The 27072-nt window shown below is 34.8% G+C and overlaps 1 protein-coding gene across 1 annotated transcript in view; it reads left to right on the forward strand.

The window, feature by feature from the left end:
* NUP205 (nucleoporin 205) overlaps nucleotides 1-27072 on the forward strand; it is a 74661-nt gene that overhangs the window by 18472 nt on the left and 29117 nt on the right. Inside the window, exons 8-24 of the mRNA XM_012744712.2 lie at nucleotides 3517-3692; nucleotides 5306-5422; nucleotides 5602-5739; nucleotides 8084-8234; nucleotides 9702-9907; nucleotides 11628-11810; nucleotides 13718-13768; nucleotides 14382-14591; nucleotides 18079-18178; nucleotides 18607-18744; nucleotides 20209-20398; nucleotides 21418-21538; nucleotides 22934-23015; nucleotides 23525-23689; nucleotides 24001-24125; nucleotides 24761-24875; nucleotides 26712-26861. Coding sequence (XP_012600166.2) covers nucleotides 3517-3692; nucleotides 5306-5422; nucleotides 5602-5739; nucleotides 8084-8234; nucleotides 9702-9907; nucleotides 11628-11810; nucleotides 13718-13768; nucleotides 14382-14591; nucleotides 18079-18178; nucleotides 18607-18744; nucleotides 20209-20398; nucleotides 21418-21538; nucleotides 22934-23015; nucleotides 23525-23689; nucleotides 24001-24125; nucleotides 24761-24875; nucleotides 26712-26861 — 2418 coding nt within the window. The remainder of the gene's footprint in view (nucleotides 1-3516; nucleotides 3693-5305; nucleotides 5423-5601; nucleotides 5740-8083; nucleotides 8235-9701; nucleotides 9908-11627; nucleotides 11811-13717; nucleotides 13769-14381; nucleotides 14592-18078; nucleotides 18179-18606; nucleotides 18745-20208; nucleotides 20399-21417; nucleotides 21539-22933; nucleotides 23016-23524; nucleotides 23690-24000; nucleotides 24126-24760; nucleotides 24876-26711; nucleotides 26862-27072) is intronic.

The raw sequence follows: 27072 nt of genomic DNA on the forward strand, positions 1-27072 counted from the left end.
ACTTGAATCCAGGAGTTTGATGCTGCAGTGAGCTATGATCATGTCACTGCACTCCAGCCTGGGTGACAGAGTGAGACCCCATCTCTTAAAAAAAAAAAAAAAAAAAAAGAAGAAGAATTAAATTTACTATTACTTTCATTTTTATATGTTTTACTTCTTGGTTTGTTCACAAACTAATTTTTCACATTGTGTCAAATTTAAAAGAATATTATTTTTAAATAAAGTGTATTAGAAAGAAAATATTTCAATCAATTAAGAACAAATGTGTGCTGGGCATGTGCCAGTAGTCCCAGTTACTGCAAAGGCTGATGTGGGAGGACCATTTTTGCCCAGGAGTTCAAAGCTGCAGTGTGTCCTGACTGGGCCTCTGAATAACCACTACATTCTAGCATACATAACCCATTTTCTATAATTAAAAAAGAAAAAGGAAAAACAGATGTGGAATCCTGACTTTGAAGAATCTGTTAATTCACTATAACATACCCTATTCTGCTGTTTACATTCATATAATTATCATACTAATGGTGATATATTCTAACAGATGAGAACTATACTTGCAATTTGAAGCCCAAAGAATTGTCACTTCTGTAGGTTTTTATGGTAAATCTGAGAAGGTTTTGTTCAAGATTACAATCCATGTCAATGTTTTCTAGTCCTAAAGTGTCAACAGATTTTATCTTATCAATTATATAATTCCGGAACATTTTGTTCACCGTATCATGTTGTTCCCAAGAGTTTGCAGAAAGCTTTTTTTGTATTAGGAATCTTTATTTGGCTACTCTTTTTTTTTTTTTTTATGTTAGAGCTGATAGATAGCTAATTAGCCTTTACATTCATGTACAAATTCTTTTTCTTAATTATACATACCCTATTCATTTATAAGTCCTATTTCAGGACTTTTCTGACATTAAGTTACCCTTTAAACTTTTAAGCGGCTATGTGACAGTTATTATTAATAAAATTCCTATACTATAATTTTCCATACCATTGCCTTAATCTTGTGCCTTGACAGGCACAATAGAGTAGGCTATAATTTGCTATAGAATAGTAGATAAAAATAGGTTAGGATTCACAACCCTTTCAAGTCCCAGATCTTTGGCTACTTAATCTCTTTGGTTTTATATGCTCATACCCTGTGTTAATTTGCATTAAAAAATGGCTACAAAAGATGAATAGCTTATCTTATATTGTAGAGATGGTCACTTCTTGAAATAATCTAGACAAGTTTTAACAAAAATCTCAAATTTTAGAAAGTATTTCCTACTTCTAGATTTCTGAAAAATTTATTGAACATGTTTATTGCATTCTTATTTTATAAAAAGTGTGTTTGGGCCGGGCGCTGTGGCTCACGCCTGTAATCCTAGCTCTTGGGAGGCCGAGGCGGGCGGATTGCTCAAGGTCAGGAGTTCAAAACCAGCCTGAGCAAGAGCGAGACCCCGTCTCTACTATAAATAGAAAGAAATTAATTGGCCAACTGATATATATATAAAAAATTAGCCGGGCATGGTGGCACATGCCTGTAGTCCCAGCTACTCGGGAGGCTGAGGCAGGAGGATCGCTTGAGCCCAGGAGTTTGAGGTTGCTGTGAGCTAGGCTGACGCCACGGCACTCACTCTAGCCTGGACAACAAAGCGAAACTCTGTCTCAAAAAAAAAAAAAAAAAAAAAAAAAAAGTGTGTTTGCACTTTCATTATACAAAATTTTAGTGTGCTGTTTTAGGCATTAAAACTCAATTATATATATATATAAATAATACATATATTAATGTTGCCTTATTACCTAATTAGTCTTTAAGAAGTAGTTGTCAAATAGATTATTTTGCGATTTTAATTCCAGTGTTTCCAAGTTCAAGCAAAGGTTTGGAATTGGTCATTATTAATAATATTTAACATCAATTAATAATTTTAGTAAATATTATTAGTCATAATAAAGAGTTAAGAAAATATTTTGTTCTCAAGGAGTTTCTATGCTATGAGTAGCTATGCATACTTTATTTCAAAGTATAAAACAAAATATAAGCCAATAAATACAATCCCAAGCCATCTGTTTTCCTCTGGTTGAGTTTATCCTGGCTTTTATCTATTCTTGACCCTTTTCAAGGCAATGAAATGTACTTTCAGTAACACACTATGTGTTTTGGTCACCATGACAATCAAAGAGAATAAACTATGTAGAAATTCTTTTCCAAAACGAGGTTGCCACAAAATTACGTAGCAATTTTATATTAAAATTTAAAAAAAGTAATCAGTGTAATGGAAGGATACAACACTAGCTATGACATACTCTTACTAAAAAATTCAATTAAGTCAGATCAAGCCTTTAGATCAAACTATTAATACCAATTTTTAGTATATCTGAAGGAAAGAGGATAACTTATGCTACTGGAATGTGGTAACCTGAACCACTGAGATGCAATGCCAAACCACACTGTGGAAAACTAAAGGATAAAAGACCCAGTTTCTTAAACAAAAAAGGGGCAAAGGGGAAAAATAAGAAAGATGTTTGGGGAGCCTACAGATGGTATCAGATCTTATTTGCATCTGGATTTAAGCACACAGACTGCACAAAAGATAAAAAGCAAAAAACAAAACCTAAACCTTTCGTGACATTTATGAGACACTTGTAAATTTGACCACTGTCTGGATATTTGACACTGAGGAATTACTTTTTAAGATGTGATAATGGTGTCGTGTATGTCATTTACTTTTGTTTTGTGTTTTAAGTATCTTTTTGAGTTGTGTACTTGAGATACTTATGGGTAAAATGTTAAATTGTCTAGACTTTGTTTCAATGTAATATAAGTGGAGAAGGGGAAGCAAGAGATGAAACAAGATTGACCATAAATTGACTAGGCACAATGGCTCACACCTGTAGTCCCAGTACTTTGGGAGGCTAAGGTGAGAGGATCATTTAAGGCCAGGATTTCAAGAGCAGTCAGAACAACATAGCAAGACCCCATCTCTAAAAAAAAATATGAAAAAAGATTGACCCTAAATTGATAATATTGAAATGAGATAATAGGCATATAGAGGGTCATTGTATTAGTCTATTTTTAGACACCTATTTGAAATTTTCCAAATAAAATGCTAAAAAATTATAAGTAAAACAGATTATCTTCAAACTTAACTGGTCATGTTGAGGTTTCAGTTTTCACTTGGCTGTGAAGACTTTTTCTGAGTAACCCATGAGATTTCATTGGTATTAAGGCCTTATTGTGATTTTAATATGTTGATAATTAGATAATAGCTCCCTGGCTACATCAGTGTTAACATCACAGATCTCCAAAATAATTTTTATCACTCATGATGTTATTAGAAGAGCATATGTATTTCTAATGTACATTTTCAGTAGTTCTTTGGAGTTTATAACTCAATTACAATTATACATAGTCTCATTTTGTGCCTAGCACATGCTAGAAGATTGGGAAGATGGATGAACCATCAGCATAGTATCATGAGATATAATCTTGGTTAATAAGTTTTCCTCCCTGTACTGTTTTTAAAAATATATTTCTAGCTCTGGCTGAATTCACAGAAGCAGATGAAGCGATGGCAGAGCTCGCAATTGCTGACAATGTTTTCCTGTTCCTCACTGAATCAGTAGTGGTGTCAGACAACTTTTATCAGGAGGAATTTTATATTCGTAGAATTCATAATCTCATCACAGATTTCCTTGCACTTATGCCAATGAAGGTAAGTGTAATAATGTAGGATGAATAAATAGTAGAAGAATTTTATAAAGTAATTTAAAACTGATTAACTAGCTTTATGTTTTAGAAATTAATAAAATCTTTTGTACAGATGAAAATTTGACAGTAGTTGTATTTCAGTTTGTGAATCAGTTTATGACTTATTGAATATTTTTGTACATGATTTGGAAAAGGCACAGTGTAAAATCTTGTTTTATAGATAATTGTGTAGACTCTTAGTTGTAGTGTATAAATGAGCTTCAACATGGATGCAGGTAAAGTAGGTAAAGTGATGGATTTATGAAACTAATGCAAAGGCTACTTTTGGAAGTCCTCAAATATTTTGAAATCTGTAGTGATGTTTCCTCCTTAATTCCTAATATTGTTAATTTGTGTCTTCCCCCTCTGTTCTTAATTAACCTGGCTAGAGGATTATTGACCTTATTGGTCTTTCCAGTGAATCAGCTTTTGGCTTCATTGATTTTTTTATATTTTGTTTTACTGTTATTGGTTTCTGCTCTTTATTATCTTCTTCCTTTTGTTTGGGGTTTAATTTGCCCTTTCCATTTTCATTTTCTTAAGGTGGAAGCTTGGATTATTGATTTGAAACCTTTTTTCTAATATAAGCATTTAATAATGCTTTAAAGTTACCACTAATCAGTGCTTTAGCTGTGCTACACAAATTTTTATATGTTGTGTTTTCTTTTTGTTAGGTTTAATGTATTTGTTAATTTTCCTTGAGACTCCTTTGATCAATGGACTATTTTAAAGTGTGTCTAATTTCAAAATATTTGAGGACTTCCAGATTATCTCTCTTTCACTGATTTCTAGCTTAATTCTGTTGTGGTCAGAACACATACTTTATAGGATTTCAATTTGTTGATATTTGTTTTATGCCTCAGAATGTGGCCTGTCTTGGGAAATGTATGTATTCTGTTGCTGTTCTGTGAAGTATTCTATAAATGTCAATTAAGTCAAGTTGGTTGATACTGTTGTCTTCCATAGCTTTGCTAATTTTCTGTGTACTTGTTATATTGAATATTGAGAAAGAGGTGTTAAAATCTTCAGCTGCAATGTAGATTTGTCTAGCTGGGATTTTTTTTTTTTTAAGGGAGAAGTAGTTTCATATTTCTTTTGGAATTCAGTTCATGCAAATGTTATAAGGCAATAATTCTCAGGGTGATAATGCTCCTCAGAGTGTGTTTAGGAAATGAGTGAGGCCAGTTTTGATTGTTTCAATGTCTATAGTGTTGTTATTGGGGATTAATAGGTAGTTCTAGAGATGCTAAAATGTCATGCAGTGTTCAGGATAATCCAATCCAGTGAAGAAACGTTCTGCCCAAAATGTCAGTCATGTCCCCCTTGAGTAACACTAATTAAACTCATTTTCTCTGTAGCAGAAAATGAACTGAAGTTTTAAAACATAAATTATGGACAGTTGTATTGCTATAAAATTCCTAGCATATTTCATTGTGTCACTAAAGTGGAATAGATATTTAAACAATGTTTTTCTTGTATGTAGCCACTTTAAGACAGTTGCCTAATTTCCTGACTTCATTATTATTAACTCATATATAATAAATGTACACATTAAACGGTATCTACTAAATTTAATAGGTGAAACAGCTGAGGAATCGGGCAGATGAAGATGCTCGAATGATTCACATGAGTATGCAGATGGGTAATGAACCCCCCATTTCACTTAGAAGGGATCTGGAACATTTAATGCTATTGGTAAGCCATTATATTGGAAAGCTTGTGGTCTTTCCCTCCTTCCATTATTTTTTCTCCAACTTTGGAAAATTTCAGGTCTAATACTTGAAATCCACCAGAGATTTCAATACAAATGTACATTCTAATTTAATTTTTGAGTCATAAGCATTTTCCCACAGCCTTTGCTTTATTCTTTGCAGATTGGCGAGCTATACAAAAAGAACCCTTTTCATTTGGAGCTTGCTCTAGAATATTGGTGTCCCTCAGAGCCTCTTCAGACTCCCACGATCATGGGTTCTTATCTAGGGGTAGCTCATCAGCGACCCCCTCAACGCCAGGTGAGTAAAGCCTCTGGTTTCCTACTTTTATACTCTGGTATGGTAACAGAGGGTCTTGAAAACATGAAAGATGTTACTCCCTGATGTTATTGATGTTAACAAATGACTGCGCTAGTGTAACCTTTAGAAATACACTTTTCCCTTTTATTTAAGAAAATTTGCAACCCTTAAATTTAAGTTCTGATTACTTTGTAGTTTATGTAGTTAGCCCTTTGTTAGATACTAAATGTGTGCTGCATCATTAGAGGCATAAAGGAATCTAGTTTCTTTATGTATCACTTGTTTGAATATTAGTATTTTATTTTATTTTTTTTGAGACAGAGTCTCACCTTTTGCCTGGTTTAGAGTGCCGTGGCATCAGTCTAGCTCACAGCAACCTCAAACTCCTGGGCTCAAGCAATCCTTCCGCCTCAGCCTCCCGAGTAGCTGGGACTACAGGCGTGTGCCACCATGCCCGGCTAATTTTTTCTATATAGTTTTAGTTGGCCAATTAATTTCTTTCTATTTTTAGTAGAGATGGGTTCTTGCTCTTGCTCAGGCTGGTTTTGAACTCCTGACCTTGAGTGATCCTCCTGCCTTGGCCTCCCAGAGTGTTAGGATTACAGGCATGAGCCACTGCTCCCAGCCTTGAATATTGTTAGTGTTTTAATATGTCCTCTATAGCTTCAGTCTCCAAACCCCAGGCCGCAGACTGGTACTGGTTTGTGACCTGTTAGGAACTGGGCCACACAGCAGGAGGTGAGCAGTGGGCAAGCCAGCAAAGCTTCTTCTGTATTTGCAGCCACTCCCCATCACTCACTTCACCTCATAAGCTCCGCCTCCTTTTAGATCAGCTGCAGCATTAAGATTCTCATAGGACGGGAACCCTACTATAAACTGCTTATGCGAGGGATCTAGATTGCATGCTCCTTATGAGAATCTAATGCCTGATGATCTGAGATGGAGTTGAGGTGGGGATGCTAGTGCTGGGGCTGTAAATACAGATTGTCATTAGCAGAGAGGTTTGACTGCACAATAAATGTAATATGCTTGAATCATCCCAAAACCATCCCCGACCTCCATTCCCTGGTCTTTGGAAAAATTGTCTTCCATAAAACTGGTCCCTGGTGCCAAAAAGGTTTGGAACTGCTGCTCTACAATAATCAATATACATAATTCTTATCAAGTTGGGGAAGATAGGTATAAGTATTAAAGAAATAGGCTTATATGTTTTAATTGATGGCCAAATCCCTTTGAGTCTATAGATAATATACGCAAAAGTCCATTTTTTATCCTCTGTTAACTGAAGTATGATGTACAGAAGCAAATAAAATGGATTGCCATATCAGTGTTCGTTTTTTGGGGAATTCTATTCTAGAAGCTTTCATGCTATATATTTTTCATTTTTTCTGAAGGCTGGAATCGGATGCCTTTTTTAAAAAAACTGTGTTTCTTACATTTATTGTTTCAGTTTTTTCCTCATTTAAAAAAATTTGGAGAAGGATTTAGTAAAAAATTTTAAAGATTTTTTAAAAAAAATTTCCATTATGAAAAATTTGAAACATATGGATGAGAGAATAATTATAATAAACACCCAACATCTTAATTTCACATCTGAAATTAATATCTTGCCATGTTTGCTTTATCTACAACTATTATTTTTACTATTTTTATTTTAAAGTAAATTATAGGCAACATGGCATTTCACCCCAGTAATTAAATAAGTATGTATCTCTTAAAAGGAAGGATATTTTTCTACATCATCATAAACCATTATTACACTTAACAAATTTAACAATGATTTCCAGAGATCTGTTTACACTTTTAGTTCTGAGTTCTGACTGATGAATCTGAATAATATTTTTACTTGATAATAGATTTAAGGCATAAGCAAAAAAAAAAGGAAAAACTAAGAAGTGGACTTAGAGAACAGGAGTATAAGAGTGTGGTATTGGTGGAACACAATGGAGAATATGTTTAGGTTACCATCAAAAATGATTTCAAGTGTCAGGGATTTAGGAACTCTGGGTTCTAAGTATACCTTTGAATTTGCTGGTTGATTTTGGATGAGAAAATTTCTTCAGCTGTTTTGCGTATTTAAAATAGGAATAGCCTTATATTTCATGACATTGTGATGTTATGAAAAAAATGTACTTTATGTTCACAAAGGTATTCTATAATGGCATTGAATTGCTAATGATAGGCCTGAAAGAATAATTTTTCATAAATAGAATATCAATTAAATTTATCTTTTGTGAGGATTGAATCAGAGTCCTTAGATTTAGTTCATATGTAGTCAGCTAGTCCATGTTGCCTTAATGTTCAGATATACATTTTATAAACGATTTGCTTTTCTTTATTTCAGGTTGTCTTATCAAAGTTTGTTAGGCAAATGGGTGACCTGTTGCCTCCCACTATTTATATTCCTTATTTGAAAATGCTCCAGGGGTTGGCCAGTGGGCCCCAGTGTGCCCACTACTGTTTCAGCCTGCTCAAAGTCAATGGTAGTAGTCATGGTAAGGAAAATCTAAATATTGTTAAAATTCATCCTTATATTCTTAAGTTCAGTATCTCACTGTGTATTATATAATATTGGTTATTTGTGCTAGGTTCTGCCAGAGGTAGAAATTATTTTTATAGTAATAAGGGGAAAGAAGCACACTGGTGGTTTTATGTATAATGATGCCTTGATTATGGTCTCACAGATTGGGGAATTTTGCCATTCTCCTTTATAAAATACAGTTTAATAAATCAGAATTAATATATATAAACTTTCAAAAGCATATCTGGTGCACATCCAAAGTATATAACCTTGCCACATAAGTTTGATTTCTTTAATTTATCTTCATAAGTACTTGTTTTATAAATATCTGTATTTAGAATTTTTCTCTTGACCTGTTCCCAATTTCCTCATTTAATTTTCAGACTTAGGTCTAGTAAAACCAAAAACACTGCAAAAGGGGAAAAAAATTAAACATCTGCTTTGTTGGATACTTGTTACTTTCATTTTTACATGTGAAGCAACTGAGGTTTAGATAAGTAATTTACTTAAGGTTACAAGTAATTGGGAAGCCATGATTAGCACTGAGATCTGCCTGGCTCTAAAGCCAGTGTTTTGATTACTCTGTCAAGGCCTGCCTGTGTGGTATGCTATGCTTTTGTATCCAGTGCTTGGTATCTAATGGAATAGTGTAATTTATAAATCTAGACTGTGTTTATCTCTTTGGGAATTCAGACTCAACATTTGTGAATTATTCTGTGGGAAAAAGCAGTTTTATATAGTTACATGACAGCATAGAGAACTCTTCTGAATATAAAATAGATAACTGACATCTGAAAGCAATTTCTCTTTACTTTAACATGGATACCATCCCTTTCTTAAAAATTAATCCAGAGGAAAAACTAATCCTGAGTTCTAGTTCACAGATTCTAACCCATTTCCAACTTACTACTTATCTATGATAAAGATTGCCTTTGTGCTAAGACAAAGACAAAGTTTATTGTGTGTGTGTGTGTGTGTGTGTGTGTGTGTTTCTTGAGACACAGTCTTGTTCTGTTACCCAGGCTGGAGTGCAGTGGTGTGATCATTGCTTACCGTGGCCTTGAACTCTTGGGCTCATGTGATCCTCCCACTTCAGCTAGGACTACAGGCATGGGTCACCATGCCTGGCTAATTTTTAAAATCTTTGTAGAGATAGGTGTCTCCCTATGTTGCCCAGGCCAGTCCGGAATTCCTGGCCTCAAGTGACCCTCCTGCCTTGGCTTCCCAAAGTGCTGGGATTACAGACATGAGACACTGCATCTGGCCCCAAAGTTTTTTGTTTTAAATTAGTTTTCTCTTCATTTCTAAGCAAATGCCTGGCCAGTTTTTTGTTTTTTTTTTTTCTTTTTTATTTTTTATTTATTTATTTTTTTTTTTAGTAGACTTGTTTCCTATGCCTGGCCAGTTTTGAAAGAAAATTCTGTTCTATCTTTTTTTGTAGTTGAAAATATTCAGGGAGCAGGTGGCAGTCCTGTTTCTTGGGAACATTTCTTTCATTCCTTAATGCTTTACCATGAACACCTCCGGAAGGATCTTCCAAGTGCAGATAGCGTCCAGTACCGTCACCTTCCTTCACGTGGCATCACCCAGAAGGAGCAAGATGGATTGATTGCTTTTTTGCAGCTCACGTCTACCATCATTACTTGGGTAGGTAACTCATCCACAGCATAATTTTATTTGCATTCTAGCATAGTGGCATTTTAAGGGCCCAAACATATTCTTTTAATGCTTAAAGTTTATGAATGATAAATTTAGCGCATATATATATATATATATATATATATATATATATATATATATGGTGTTCTGTCTTTAAGCTCTTTGTTTTCTTGATCTCTAGTGAAAGTTATGGTAGCCCTATTCATAATCTTAATATGAATATAATAGCCTGAAAGAAAACAGAAGGACAAATAAGAATCAGTTGTTGGATATATATCCTTCTAGAAGGTTTTCTAGCATGTGTGTATTGATGTGTGTATATACATAAAGAATATTTTTAATTAATAAAAGGCTTATTTACTGAATTACTTTTCTTCTCCTTATACCAAACCATCTCACCTGCCACTAACAAATGAGCCTTTGTAAAAAACATTATTTGCATTACTGTATGTATCTTTTAGTTGCTTCCGTTGTTCACTAAAGCAAATTAAGTTGCTCAGCCTAACATTCTCTCTGAAGGATAGAAATAGTGTCTTTTAACTTTTTGGTTTTTCTAATAATGTCTAGTGTTATTAGGCATCAAAATGTCAAGTTAGTAATTATTTCTCATTGAATTAAAATGGAGATGGGAGGGGAGGATAGAGAGGAGTTGGTTAACAGATACAAAATTATAGCTAGATAGGAAGTATTGTTCTAGTGTTCTATAGCATTGTAGGGAAAAATGTAGTTAACAATAATTTATTGTATATGTTCAAAAAGCAAGAAGAGAGAATTTTTTTTTTTTTTTTTTTTTTTTGAGACAGAGTCTTGCTTTGTTGCCTAGGCTAGAATGAGTGCCTTGGCGTCAGCCTAGCTCACAGCAACCTCAAACTCCTGGGCTCAAGCAATCCTTCTGCCTCAGCCTCCCAAGTGGCTGGGACTACAGGCATGCGCCATCATGCCCAGCTAATTTTTTCTATACATATTATTTGGCCAATTAATTTCTTTCTATTTATAGTAGAGACGGGGTCTCGCTCTTGCTCAGGCTGGTTTCGAACTCCTGACCTCGAGCAATCCGCCCGCCTCGGCCTCCCCGAGAGCTAGGATTACAGGCGTGAGCCACCGCGCCTGGCCATGAAGAGAGAATTTTGAATGTTCCCAGCACAAAGAAATGATAAATGTTTGAAGTGATTTATTCATTACCCTGATTTGATCATTAAACTTTGTAGACATGTATTGAAAGATCACTCTGTAACCCATAAATATGTAGTTATTACATGTCAAAAATAAATAAAAAGAAAAATAATGGAGTGATATTTGCTACCATATATTTCCATTTTTTTCCCTCAGAAAAGAACAAGGTATTTATTCCTTCATACATTATATTGCTGCATAATATATTCACATTGTTCCAGAAAGGATTTAAAATGCCTAGGTATGATATTTGTGACAGACCATTTATCTCTGTTTGTATTATTTTCCATACTTGTAGCTGCCAAAGTAGTTCTACAAAGACTATTTCTCTTCCATTATTTAGGTGGACTGAACTAGTAATCTGATTTGAACCACTGGTAGAATTCAAACATAAACGATGGGCTTATCCTGTTTTAGTATGTATTAAACCTATGAGGCTACAGTGTAGTTCTAGCAATTTAGATGATTGTTGGCTATTTTTCTTAGCTTTTGAAAATGGAAAGTCTCTCTTACTCTTTTTATATTCAATTTTCAGAGTGAAAATGCTCGTTTGGCACTTTGTGAACATCCTCAGTGGACCCCTGTTGTGGTGATTCTGGGTCTCCTGCAATGCAGTATTCCCCCTGTTCTAAAAGCTGAGCTACTGAAGACACTTGCAGCTTTTGGAAAATCTCCTGAAATCGCTGCTTCTCTCTGGCAGTCATTGGAATACACTCAGGTAGCATTATGAACTCCCTCTCTTATTATTCTAATTTGAAAAGTGAGGCTTGATAATACTGTAGAAGCATGAGCATTGATTGAGACTTACACTATATCATGAACATCTCAACTAGAGTTACGGTTTGGGGACTTAAAAACAACAGAAACTAATAGGATCGAGTTTTTCTCTTGGATTAGTTGATAACTTCACGAAGCTGCTGGGGACTAGTTTTTCATGTACTACATCTCTCTTAAGATCTTGTTTTTCAATGAGTGTAAGACAATACTAGAAGAATAGAATTCTTTTATTCTGTCTTTAGACCAGGCTAATGTAAGCCTTCAGAAGTCATCTGCACTCATAGGGAAATGTGAGGAATGTCTGTTCTTCTTTTCTGCTCCTTATGTGTCCTTCCTGCCCCTTACCAGAAGAATGAAGTATCTCTATATAGCTACATGTGGTCACTTGGAGTTGTTTTCTCGTTACAGAGTAGGTCCAACTGTTAGTCATGTTTACACAGTAATTTTGCCAACAACCAGAAGACTTTTTATTGGTGGTCATGAAGGCTTATTGTCAGGACCATAAACTTAACTTTGGGCAAAGAGTGCAATAATAGGAATTTTTAACTTCTGCACACTGAGGGAATATACCTGTGTGGACATGGGAGGGAAAATAAATGACTGATTTAATGATTGAGTTCTCAGTGACTTCAGAATTATTAACTTTTTCTGTCCCTAAATGTAAGCTCTCTTGGAAATTTTCTATAAAGTGTAGTTATTCTGTATGTGATAAAGTGAAAAACAAAAATAAGAATGAGGCCGGGCGCAGTGGCTCACGCCTGTAATCCTAGCACTCTGGGAGGCCGAGGCGGGCGGATTGCTCGAGGTTGGGAGTTCGAAACCATCCTGAGCGAGACCCCGTCTCTACTAAAAATAGAAAGAAATTAATTGACCAACTAAAAATATATATACAAAAAACTAGCCGGGCATGGTGGCACATGCCTGTAGTCCCAGCTACTTGGGAGGCTGAGGCAGGAGGATTGCTTGAGCCCAGGAGTTTGAGGTTGCTGTGAGCTAGGCTGACGCCACGGCACTCACTCTAGCCTGGGCAACAAAAGTGAGACTCTGTCTCAAAAAAAAAAAAAAAAAAATAAGAATGTGCTTTATAGAAATATCTCTAGGAAAATGGTTAGGTAGAATATTTGTTTATCTTAGAAGTAATATAACATAAGGGGGCCTATGATTCTAACACATTAGTCATAGAAATAACCATTTTTTAAGTTAAAAAATTTTTTTTTAGAGATGGTCTCGCTGTGTTGCCCAGGCTAGAGTGCAGTGGTGCAATCATAGCTCACTGTAATCTCAAACTCCTGGGTTCAAAGGATCCTCCTGCCTCACCCTCTCAAGTAGCTGGGACTACAGGTGCACACCATGCCTGGCTAATTTTTAAATTTTTTGTATAGAGTGGGTCTCACTATATTGCTCACACTGGTCTCAAACTCCTGGCCTCAAGCGATCCTCCTGCCTCAACCCCCAAAAGGAAAGCTATTAATAAGCTTACTTTTGATTTTCTGGTGCCCAAAATAGGGCTGGTTGTAAACAGACCAGTGTGTTAAACACTGGTGAGATTTCATCCCATAAATCCCTTTTAAGATCATTCCTAGAATATCTGAGAGGAAAGTTGCTGAAAAACCATCTTATGTGCTCTTAGAAATTATCTGTTTTCAGAATTCTAATAGAAATTTCTACCTGAACCTGACAGAATTGCTAATGAAAGTCCATCAAGGACTCCTCAATTGTCATTTCTGGTGGACGTTGTGAGATGTTTGGGTGCGTTGGGTGAGGTATATAACTATTACATTGCCAAGCCACTACTGTTCATTGATGAAATGAGGAATGCTACTGACATCTACTTCTTACTGTTTTAAGATACTACAGACCGTCAGGGTTCCAAGCCAGAGGCAAGCTATTGGTATTGAGGTAAAAGTTTTTCTTTTAGTTTAAATGCTATATTCCTTCATACATAAAAAGACTCTGATAAAAAAAACTCTGAAACTTATTCTTTACCCTATTAAGTTTCTGTAATTTTCAAATTTAATATATTTTCATTTGAAGGGTTTTCTGATCAGTGTTGAAATTGAGATGAAACTTAATGAAAGGAACCAAAATATTTAATGTTTCAGAGTTGAGTTCAGATGGCTACATGGCATCCATCCAAACCAAAAGTTCTTGGTTTGAACTCAATTTAATTAGCTTACCTGAGTCAACCTGAAGTGAGAATTTAATTGTTTTAGCTTCTTTTCTTTTCTACCTACTCTCCTGCTATCTTTTTTAAAGAAACACTAAAGATTTCTATTTTTAATTCAAGATTGGGGACAATATGTGGGAATTTGAAATTCTTTCATCTGACTCATCTAGATTCATGTAATATCTTTGTATCTTTTCCTCTAAATGAAAAATGGTAATACCTGTTATGTGTCTTTCGGTGTGATATAGCACTATTAATGAGTTAATGTCTGCAAAATGCTCTATACTTCATAGCTGGTAGTTTTATATTTTCAACTTTTTTTTTTTTTTTACTTTTCTTTGGAAGGTTGAACTAAATGAAATAGAATCCCGGGGTGAAGAATATCCGTTGACTCGGGCCTTTTGCCAGCTCATTAGTACCCTGGTGGAAAGCTCATTTCCTTCTAATTTGGGTGCTGGACTGCGGCCCCCTGGGTTTGACCCTTATTTGCAGTTCCTCAGAGATTCTGTGTTTCTCCGATTCCGTACAAGAGCTTACCGGAGAGCAGCTGAAAAGGTGATGTCCAGAGAAAAACTTTTTCTCCTTATTCATTCACTGCTACTTTTTCTTTTATCAGAGGTATAAGGTGCTAAAAATGCATGCTAGTTGTTGAAAGGCAGTACAATTCCTAGTCTTAATTCTGAAATGTCTGTGGTCTGATTCATTTATGTGCATTAAAAAATAAATTTGGGCATTAAAACCAAAGCACTGACACATTAGTGATCAGTAATCTAATTGATAGGGGTTCATAGTGATTTCCATTCTTAATTGAACAAATTTTGACTGAAATTGAAACAAAAATGTCACACGTTTATTAGAAACACTGCTGCACCTTTATTGGGATGATTTAGGTTAGGGATCAGAATAAGTTTAATTTACAGATTAATTTCTGTTGATGAGTGGCACTGCCTTGTGCAGTGTTGCCTTAGTGGGAAGGAGTGTTGTGATCCATTGGGCGTGTCTGCCATGGATGGAGGCTAAGGGAGCACTGACATTTATGCACATATTTGCTCTGCTTGCGAGATGCTCGTGACTGAGCTTATCGTAATATATCATCTTATGTAATTCCAATATTACTGTGAGGCAGGTACTATTAATATTCCCATTTTACAGATGGAGGCTTAGCAAGGTTAAGGAACTTGCCTAAGGTCCAGGACCAGGATTTGAACGTAGGACTCTGATTCCAGATCCAAGCTCATAACCTCTAAGCTATGTAAGAAACTCTTCCAGGTTCTGATGTAATTCACTTTAGTCTATAATACTGTTTATTACCTCACAGAATTCCCTTGGATGTATTTTGTAGGAACATTTTTACTTTATTTATGTAGTTTGCTATTTTTGAACCTATTGGATTTTTGTTGTTTTATTAATGATTATAAAAATACTTTATGCTAATTTGTGGCAATTAGGAAAATATAGTAAAATAAAAGAAATTATATCACCCTTAATCATCTTGCCAAAGGGAGGGTAACTACTTCTGGTCTTTTTCCTATGTGTGTATACTTAAATAACATTTGAGATAATTAGTTATATTACTTTGTATTCCATTTTTGCTACTTAGCATTCTGAGGATTTTTCATGTAATTAGATATTCTTTTTTTTTTTCTGAGACAGAGTCTCAATCTGTTGCCTGAGTTAGAGTGCCATGGCGGCAGCCTAGCTCATAGCAACCTCAAACTCCTGGGCTCAAGGGATCCTACTGCCTCACCCTCCCGAGTAGCTGAGACTACAGGAATGCGCCACCATGCCCGGCTAATTTTTTTCTATATATTTTTAGTTGTCTGACTAATTTCTTTCTATTTTTTTAGTAGAGATGGGGTCTCGCTGTTGCCCATGCTGGTCTCAAACTCCTGAGCTCAAACGATCCACCTGCCTCAGCCTCTCAGAGTGCTAGGATTATAGGCGTGAGCCACCGTCCCCAGCCTAGAGATTCTTTTCTTTTCTTTTTTTTTTTTGCCTTTTATCGTATTTTCAGAAACAGAGAGATTCTTTGAAAATAGTCTTTTTAGTGACTGCATAATATCTGTTACTTGTATCTAAGCATAGTTTATTTATTCATTGTCTATCATTGGACATAGCTTGTTCTTAATACTTGCTCACAAATAACTGAAGTTCATTTTTTGTCAATTGCTTTAGACTTTTTGATTCCCAGATAGTAAAAATAAGCACTGAAAGGGGTATACATTTTATTTAAGCTCTAGAACTACCTTGTTAACATACATTTCCTGATTGGATGAAAACAATAACAGCAGCCATGCCTCGTTAATAAAAGTCATTTCAGATGAATAATGGATGCTGATAATTGCAATCTCTTCAACAAAATGTTCTGACACTTTTTTGTACTTGTTTTAAATATCTCATGTTCTTTTTCCTGAAACGGTCATTATGACCTGAGTGTTTAGAGATTCATTCAGCTGCATTTTTTCCAGATGTTACCACTTTTCACCCATGCATAGTTACACGTCAAGTGATGCTGCTTTCCCTGCTGCCATTGATTTCAGCTCAACCCTACCTTATTTACTCTAAGATATTTTCCCATAATTTTGTGGACTTATTTTACTTGAAAGTCTTCTCAAGGCTTAACCTATATAACTCTATTTTAGGATACTAGCTGCACACAAAAACAGTGCTTTGGATTGAGATAAATAACAAATACATATTGTTAGAGGCAGTGTATCAATCACAAAATCCATTATTATGTGGTAATATGTCCTTTTTACTTAAATAAATTTTTTTGAAAATTTTGGAAAATATAAAAAAGTGAATAATTTAAAAATAATAATAAAAAGTCATCCTATAGTCTCATTCCCAAACTCAGGCTTGGTAAAATTATGTGCAATGGAAATAATGATTTTAAAATAATTTTAAAAATTACCCTGTCTATAATGACCAAACCAGTCTTATTACAATTCTTTGCAGTGGGGTTTTTTTTTTTTTTTTTTTTTGCGACAGAGTCTCACTTTGTTGTCCAGGCTAGAGTGAGTGCCGTGGCGTCAGCCTAGCTCACAGCAACCTCAAACTCCTGGGCTTGAGTGATCCTTCTGCCTCAGCCTCCCGAGTAGCTGGGACTACAGGCATGCGCCACCATGCCTGGCTAATTTTTTACATATATATCAGTTGGCCAATTAATTTCTTTCTATTTATAGTAGAGACGGGGTCTCGCTCTTGCTCAGGCTGGTTTTGAACTCCTGACCTTGAGCAATCCGCCCGCCTCGGCCTCCCAAGAGCTAGGATTACAGGCGTGAGCCACAGCGCCCGGCCTGCAGTGGGGTTTTTAAGCAAAGTTTTAATTTTATTGTCTGTATAGTTGTGTATAATTTTCCTTTGGCATAAGTATTTTTCCTTACTTGGTTCATAACTTTTAAATATACTTTTAATGAGATAGTGATAGTGTGGTCATTTGGGGCAAGTCTACCAGTGATTGTTTTCTTACCTCTTTGACTATAGCCATGGGATGGAAGCCTGGTCTAAGAATTAAAAGACTTGTGTTTGACTTCCAGCCTGTTTGCTGCCAAGCTTTATGTATGATCTTGGAGGATTCATTCATTCACTGCTCTGAGATTCACTGGCTTCACTTATTGATATAAGGATGATTAGATAAGATGATTTCTTAGATCTTTTCCAGCTAAGAGTCTTAGAGACAATGTGAAATATTAGTTACTTGGGGAAGTGTCCAAATCTAATGTTTAATTGTAAAGTGACTGTGACTGCATACCAAATGCTTTAGACTTGTCATTAAAGCCCAAACATCCGCCATAAAAATGTATCTTTATTAGTAATACACTAAAAAATGTTTTACCTTGAAAATGAGCCAATTCATTATCCTTTAGCAAAATAAAGCAAAATAAATTGAGACTTCTTTATTACTTAGCATAAATTTAAAAGTAGATAAGGGACTTCCCTCATTTTCTGGAGAAAAAAGTGGGAGGAATGAAAAGCCTGGCAAGGCTACCTTAACCTTGAACTATTTTATTGTTATTGAAATATTTGTGTCTTTCTATAGTGGGAAGTTGCAGAGGTTGTTTTGGAAGTGTTTTATAAATTGCTCAGAGATTATGAACCTCAGCTTGAAGATTTTGTAGACCAGTTTGTGGAACTACAAGGTAATTTAATTCTGTCACTTTCAAACAAGGCATCAGCTATTTATATAGCTATTTGTTATTTATAAATTATATGCAAGTTAAAATTATTTATATTTATAAATTAGAGTTTAATTTTTTCTTTCATTGTTTTAATCATTTTAATTGTCCTTTTTGAGAGAAAATAAAATTTTACTGAATGGAAGATCAAGAACACTGCATTATTGCTTCTTTAATGAGTTAATATATAATAGGTGACTAACTGCTATTTGCAGATCAGTCCTTACAGAAATTACTGCTGTATACAATTTGTGTCACTGTCTCTAAATTGAAACTTGCCTTCATCTATTTAGTTGCCATTTAATTTGCAAATCTCATACATTTCATATAAATCAAGTGTATGACAAAGATACTAATTCATCATCTCTTGGATTATGTTATATTCTATTTAGGAGAGGAAATCATAGCCTATAAGCCACCTGGATTTAGTCTGATGTATCATCTTCTGAATGAGTCACCAATGTTGGAACTTGTTCTTAGTTTACTGGAAGAAGGAGTTAAGCAGCTTGATACCTATGCCCCTTTTCCTGGTATGTGCCTGAAAGTCTTTGTGTCTTGAAAACCATTTTGATATTTTTATCTTTTGAAAACAGAGTTTGAAATAGCTGATCTCTGAAGTTCCTTTTTACTGTAAGATTCTCTCTGCATCTATAGTAGTGTTTTCAATGAGTCATTTAAGTGCGAGTGTATTGTAAGTGAAGTAGACTACAGAGAGACACTCTCACTGCAACTGTGTCTTATTGCAGGGTTTTTATAAATAAAATGATACTGCTGTCACTTTAATGTCTTTAACATAGCTAATTTTAAAGTACTTTTTTGTTTTGTTTTCCCCATATTTGTGAAAGCACTTACTATAGTGCCTGATACATAGTGTTCAATAAATTTTACTTAATATTATTGTTACCACTAATTACTTATTGAGTGCTTACTATACATTTGGCTCTTTTAAAAGCATATTGCGTGTATTAATTCAGTCAGTTGTTCAAAAGCCCTATGTAGTAGATCTTGTTATTTCCACTTGACAAGTAAGGAAACTGAGGCAAACAGGGATAACACTGACTTTCCACAACAATCATCACAGCTGGGATTTGAACCTAGCCAGTTTGTCTCCAGAGCCCGTGCTTTTTACCACTATGCTTTATTATCTCTACTTAATGTGGCTATGATCTAAGTGAGAAAAGACAGATTTTAAACATATGAATTATAACTGCATAATCAGAATGCACAGAGAAGAAACCATGGAAAGAATTAGGCTAGGATTTTAAATTTGGTGGGATAATAGGTGATCCTTATTTATATTTTCTGCTTCTTTGTTTTCCACAATGATTGGAACTTACTCTAAGTCAGAGTTCCTCAACTTCAGTACCATTGACAGTTTGGGACTAATTCTTTGTTGTGGGTTATGACTGGTGTGTTGTAGGTTTCTGTGCATTAGATTAGCTGTTCCCAACCCTTTTGATACCAAGGACCCGTTTCATGGAAGACAATTTTTCTGTAGGTTGGGGTTGGGGGATAGCAGGTGAGGGGAGGATGGCGAGTGATGGTGAGTGGTTGTAAATACAGATGAAGCTTTGCCCCCTTGCCTGCTGCTTACCTCCTGCTGTGTGGCCTAGTTCCTAAGAGGTCACGGACTGGTACTGGTCTGCAGCACTAGATGACAGTAGCATTTCCTCAGTTATGACAACCAAAAGTGTCTCCAGACATTTCAAATGTCCTCTGGGGCCAAATCACCCCAGTTTGAGAACCATTGCTCTAAATAATCAGGGATGAGATAAAGGAGAAATGGCTCAAGAAGCCATTCCATGAAAATAATATGAATCACAAAAATAACCATGAGTTGGATAAGGTGAACAGTTTTGTGAAGTTTCTTCTGAAAGTTTGAAAAAATGAGTGTCTTTTGAATCTAAAACTTGTTCTATATATTTTTTTCCCTAAGAATTGACTGAGTTTCTAGGGTTCATTTAGAACTTTCTAACTTAATTTTTGGTTTATAGGAAAGAAACGCCTAGAAAAAGCAGTACAGCATTGCCTTGCACTTCTCAATCTTACTCTACAAAAGGAAAATCTCTTTATGGATCTTCTAAGAGAGAGTCAACTGGCTCTAATAGTCTCTCCTTTAGAACAGCTATTGCAGGGAATTAATCCTAGAACTAAGAAGGCAGATAACGTGGTAAATATTGCCAGGTAAGTTACATTTGTAGGTAGAGAAATGATGAAATCATATGGACATTCTAACTTTGATTTACAAACCTGATTGGATATCTAACGCATCACTTTTTTTCCCCTTATGCCTCATTTTACTCTTACCTTCTCTAGCTCCTCTGATTTTAATTATTCTGAACCTTACAATGTATTTTCTTCCTCCTAATTTATTCTATATACTAAAAATTTCTAAGTCAAAAATGACAATATTGTTTGTCTCCTATAGGGAAAATAGGTGCTTGGAGGATAGGGCTGGATAGGAAGCAGACTTTTCACTCTACATGTAAATATCCCAGCTTTCTGGTGCTTTGGCATTCCAGAATTACCCTGATCTTTGCTTTCAACTTTGCATGTCAATATCCCTGTGTTTGTATATATCTATGTTCAAATTTCCCCTTTTGATATCAGTCACGATGTTTTAGGGTCTTCCTTAATGATGTTATGTTATTTGATTGACTACATATGCAAGACCCTACTTCCAGGCTGAGCGCGGTGGCTCACGCCTGTAATCCTAGCACTCTGGGAGGCCGAGGCAGGTGGATTGTTTGATCTCAGGAGTTGGGGACAAACCTGAGCAAGAGCAAGACCCCATCTCTACTAAAAAGTAGAAAAAATTAGCTGGGCATGGTGGCACATGCCTGTAGTCCCAGCTACTTTGGAGGCGGAGGTAGGAGGATCACCTGAGCCCAGGAGTTTGGGGTTGCTGTGAGCTAGGCTGATGCCACGGCACTCTAACTTGGGCAACAAAGTGAGACTCTGTTTCAAAAAAAAAAAAAAAAAAGGCCCTACTTCCAAATAAGGTCACATGGGTTAGGACTTCACATATGAATTTTGGGGCGGAGGGACACAAAACCGGTTGCATCCAGCTACAAGGGGACACCTTTTTCTGATTTACCTAAAAGTGCTATGTAGGTAGGGGAGGACCTAGTTCTAAATTTTCTTTATAGTGAGAAGCCAAACATTTCATCACACTGTTCCTTAAATGTTTTCTTCTTTGAAAGATATCTGTACCATGGCAATACTAATCCAGAATTGGCTTTTGAAAGTGCCAAGATCCTCTGCTGTATCTCTTGCAACTCCAATATTCAGATAAAATTGGTTGGAGATTTCACACATGACCAGGTAACTGATATTGTTCTTGTTGTTATTTTTTGGTATATTCTGAATACATGTGGAGATCGCATTGTCTATAGAGGAATCATAGTATTGTTGTGGGAAAATTTTTTAAGAGCAAGTATGTATATTTATATAGGATAAGCAAAAACCTACCCATGAACTTGGCTGTGATTTTTCTTTCAAGATAACACTATTTATGGTGATATCACACATATTATAGTATGTGGCTGTATAGCCTAACAAGACTGCAACTAATGTAAACACATTTGAAGTGATTAGGTTTGTAGCTCCAAGTTTGTTTTCTGCTCCCAACCCATCAGTTGCCTCTGTTCTAAGTGAGCTTCTGCAATTCTGATTGTGTCTCACTGTTAGGAGTTGTCTACTTCTGTGGTTTTCTTGTGATCCACATCTGCATCATTTCATTTGATAATACACTGTAGATTTCTTCTTTCTGTTCAATTTTGTATTCAATTTATAATAGTCTATTCACTGAATAGCTACAATTGGAGAATCTGCTTTTTTTTCCCTTTATAAACATTTATCCCATTGTATCTTTATGGTGGAAATCACTGCTTTAGCTAGTTGAAGGATTTTATTGTGTACTACTTCACAGTATTTTGACATAGAGTCTCTTCTGGCATGTTGAGTGGGACAGATCTTCATTTTGTGTTTAATTGTTTAATTGTCACTCATATTGCAAGACTTTTAGCATCCCTGGTCCCCTGCCACTATCTATCAGTAGTATTAGCTATGATAACTCAAAATGACCCCACTTATTTCTAAGTGCCCTCTGGAGTATAGTGCCACTCAGGTTGAAAACCACTATAATAAGTATATATGTCTAATCTGTGGCTTATGGATCAGGTTATGAAACCATGTGATAATTTGGGGATATTGAAGATTTTTGGTTTGATTTTAGTGTAAATTATTATTACTGATTTAACATCCTGCTAGATTTCTAAAAGGAAAACCAGCTCAGAAATATAACACTGATGATAGGTAGTACATTTCTAAAGAGAAAAAAATGAGAGTTTCATTTTATATTTTAGTTAAGATCTGATAACATTGAATATATAAGGAAGAGGTCAAGAAATAGCAATTTAATGTTATTTTTTAAACAGTTTGATTGTTTGGGAAGGGAAGTTAAGGAAGCAAGTTTTGAAGCCAATATGTTTTTAAAATTTTTGTTTTTTTAATCATTTCTATAGATTTACATACGGTAACTTAAGGAACCAAGTTTTCTATTAATTCAAAACATAGCTAAAACATAAATACTTGGAGCAGATTTGCCTTTTTTTCTTTCCAGATAAATATTTATAAATATATCCTATTTATCACAGTTTCTCTAATATTTAGAAATTTTTTATAATTTGTTATTTTTCTGCCTTTATGTGACTTCAGAGTGTAAGTCAGAAGCTGATGGCTGGATTTGTGGAGTGTTTGGATAGTGAAGATACAGAAGAATTTGTACGTCTAGAGGAGGGTATGCCTTAGATTATCATGTATACATTTATATTTTTTGTTTATACATATACTTAAAGAAAAAACTGGAAACTGTTAACTGTTTTAATGGTAATGTAAGAGAAATTGAGAATTTGCTAGAATACACGTTGAACATCCCAAATCCAAATCCAAAAAGCTGTAAAATTTGAGCACCAATGTGACACTCAAAGGAAATGCTCATTGGAGCATTTTGGATTTTGGATTAGGGATGCTCAACTATTGTAACACCAGTATCCCCAAATCTGAAAACTGTGAAATCTGACACACTTCTGGTACCAAGCATTTCAGATAAGGGATACTCAACCTGTAAATTTATGAAGGTTTTAGGATTCCTCTGTAAATAAATCTAAAACCGATGTAATGGCTGGTCAGATAAACAGAAACTAAAGAAAACAAGAAAGTTTGGAATACAAGTTTTATATTTTTAAAGTTGACTTATGTTAACTTTCCATTTTTTTTGTAATTTTGTTTTGTGATTTCTATATTAAGGATCAGAAGTCGAAAAGAATTTAGCTATAATCCGTCATGAAACAAGAATCCACATCTTGAATCTTCTCATCACCTCTCTGGAGCGTAATCCACCCAATCTTGCTCTCTACCTGTTGGGCTTTGAATTGAAGAAACCTGTCAGTACCACAAACCTACAAGATCCAGGTATAGCCATAAGACATATAGGCATTTATTTCTTTCTGTATTTGTATATTTCAGGGACCATTTATTGAATTCTGGGCTCATGGGATAATTCATTGAAAGAAAAAATAGCATATGAAAGGTGATGTGATGGATCAATCTTTAGGACTTAGATCTGAGCCTTAGAGAATTAGCATTTATCACTTTGCTGTATTAGTATTTGAATGAGTATTTACAGTAAAGCGTATATTTACAGAATTTCACTTTTGTAAAGGCAGTCTAAGTTTTTTAATGCAGAAATTCTAAAAAGTTGAATTTCTTTGGGTTTCACGTAGGAGTGTTAGGTTGCCCTCGGACTTGCCTTCATGCCATTCTGAACATCTTGGAGAAAGGAACAGGGCGGAGAACAGGCCCGGTGGCAGTGCGAGAATCTCCTCAACTGGCTGAGCTGTGTTACCAGGTATACAGAAGACTGCTTGGTAGCACTGAACGGAAGAAACTTGACCAGATCCTTGAATATACTACAGATATGAGAGTATAACAGTAAGATTGAGTTGAAATGAGTTCATTTAGTAGTTTGACCAGTCTTTCATTTATGAATAAAATCCATAAAGTACAAACTCCAAGATTCTATAGATCTAAGTCCTATATATTAATCCCTTGAAAAATGAGGGAAATTAGATTTTTTGTGATGGATTTTGAGCAGGTAGTGTAGAAACTCTGTAATAGTCTTGTGTTTAAAATACTAAAACTTGTTAATTAACTATATGTGTGTATATTAATAAATATACACTAAATATTTATTTAGAGTGATTATTTAGGGTAATTAAATTATTTAGAGTCATCCTTTCAGGATCAGTCTTATAATAATGTTATCAGCACCATCAATTGTATTTCAATGTATTTTCTTGAGCTAGGATGCCAAAGACTGCTTATAACTCTGAGCTTATGATTTATATTTTTTTTTATACATTTTCCTTGAGTTGTTGCTGGGTCTTAGTTTTTTATTTGGTAGATCTAAGTTCATATTTTGTTATCTTAAAATCTATAGCACAGAAAGACTGATTCAGAGAGTTTCTTATTTTAATTCTTTAGGTTATATATCAGTTATGTGCATGCTCTGATACATCTGGTCCTACGATGAGGTATTTGAGAACCAGCCAGGATTTCTTATTTTCTCAGTTGCAACATTTGCCTTTTTCAAACAAAGGTAGGACATTATTTGCCTTTATTATTGTAAGAAATTTATAAGTCCATGTTGGGTGATTTTACTTATACAATATTTGGGGGAATTCTGTTCTCATTTTGATACTTGTTACTTTGGGTTGCTTTTGTGATTTGTTCTTGAGAAGCCTGAGGTTTTAGCTTGCTAGTATAAACTTATTTAAACATAGTTGAGCAAGTATGGAATTTGATTCTTTTACTAACAAAAAAATTTAAAGATTATATTGTGAAGGGATAAGAAAATATTTTTATAAGAAAATTATGAAAATTTAGTTTTTGAATAAAAATGGTTTTATAAAAACCCCTGATTTATTTTTGTTTTGTATATATTGAAACCAAGTGAGGTTTTGAAATGAAATATTGAAAACTGATTATGGTGGAAAACATGTATAACTTAACTTACTGACATAACTAATAATTATTCCAACCTATTGATGTCTTATCAGGATTTTACTTTATTTTCTTTTTGATTGACTTTTAAGTATTTTTCTAAATTCAAATTATATCTAGACAGTGTTGGTGTGTAGAGTTTTTTTTAAAATTTACCTTTTTATCATCTTTATATTTTAGGAAATCGAGGCTTCTGTATTTTGTAAATAAATTTCCATTGTTAGTAATTGTCAGCTTCTAATTTACCTTTTAGAGTAATGGTGTCAGACTCTTGGGAATTATAAATGGCAAAAGATTTTTCATTCTGGCCACTTAATTTTGGACCAAAAACAAAAGGTTTTCACTTCATTTTCATTGCATATCTTATTTTTAGTCCTGAGATTTCTTTATATAAGAAGCTTTTAGAAACTCTCTTTTTACACCTAAGTAATTAATAAGAATGATTAATATCTTGCCTATTATGGTATGTGTTTTGTAAAAATTGATTTAGCTTTGCCTGAAATTATTATTAATATTATTGTTATTTTGTGAATTTTATGTTTATACTGACAGAATTTAGGAGTTATAAGCCAAGTATATTAAAATAATATTGGATTAAAAAACTCCTATTGTATAAGTGATGCTCAGCTTTAATTGTTAAACCAAATGTCCTCAATTATCTTAAGAGATATTATAAAATTATGCAATTTAAAGTTTTCTTTTATGAAATCAAAATCAAGCTATATGATAGCTTTTTTTTTTTTTTTTTTTTTTTTGAGACAGAGTCTCACTTTGTTGCTCAGGCTAGAGTGAGTGCCGTGGCGTCAGCCTAGCTCACAGCAACCTCAAACTCCTGGGCTCAAGCGATCCTCCTGCCTCAGCCTCCCGAGTAGCTGGGACTACAGGCATGCGCCACCATGCCCGGCTAATTTTATATATATATATATCAGTTGGCCAATTAATTTCTTTCTATTTATAGTAGAGACGGGGTCTCGCTCTTGCTCAGGCTGGTTTTGAACTCCTGACCTTGAGCAATCCGCCCGCCTCGGCCTCCCAAGAGCTAGGATTACAGGCGTGAGCCACAGCGCCCGGCCTATATGATAGCTTTTTTAATGAGTTATAAAATTGTTTTTTAAACAGTATTAAGTTATGTATTAATGTCAGAATATGACAGACTCAGAAGATCTTTGTGAAATTACCTGGTATGAAAACTTTTCTCTCGTTCTTCATTTGCTTTAGCTTATCTGTCATAGACACATACTAACTTATTTTTTTCTCCCCTGGTATCTTTTTTTCTTTTGTAATTTTACAGAGTGGTAAATTATTATATTGCTAAGTTTCATAAATTATTGATTTTGTTATATGGAAAATGTATGATGAGTTATGGGATATAGGTCTGCTCTGATCTTGTGTTATTATTGTGGGAAATGAAACTTATGTGTTTAAATTCTAGAATATGAAATATCTATGCTGAACCAAATGTCATGGCTTATGAAAACTGCTTCAATAGAACTAAGGGTAACTTCTCTGAATCGTCAGCGGTCCCATACCCAGAGGCTCCTACACCTCCTATTGGATGACATGCCAGTGAAACCATACTCAGGTGAATATGTGAATATTGACATTTGTCTTATTGTGTTGGTGACTGGTCTTTGTGAAGACAAGCACGAATTTGAATCTTGTGCTCAGTATGTGATTATAGACCAAAATAGTTCTTTTTACCTTTAGAATAATTTTCATTAAAACACAAATTTTAAAATTATCCCATAGTAATTTTGTTATTGTTTTAAGCATCTACATTACCCTGTAGTCAT

Source organism: Microcebus murinus, chromosome 9, assembly GCF_040939455.1.
Source record: "Microcebus murinus isolate Inina chromosome 9, M.murinus_Inina_mat1.0, whole genome shotgun sequence".
Classification (NCBI taxonomy): Eukaryota; Metazoa; Chordata; class Mammalia; order Primates; family Cheirogaleidae; genus Microcebus; species Microcebus murinus.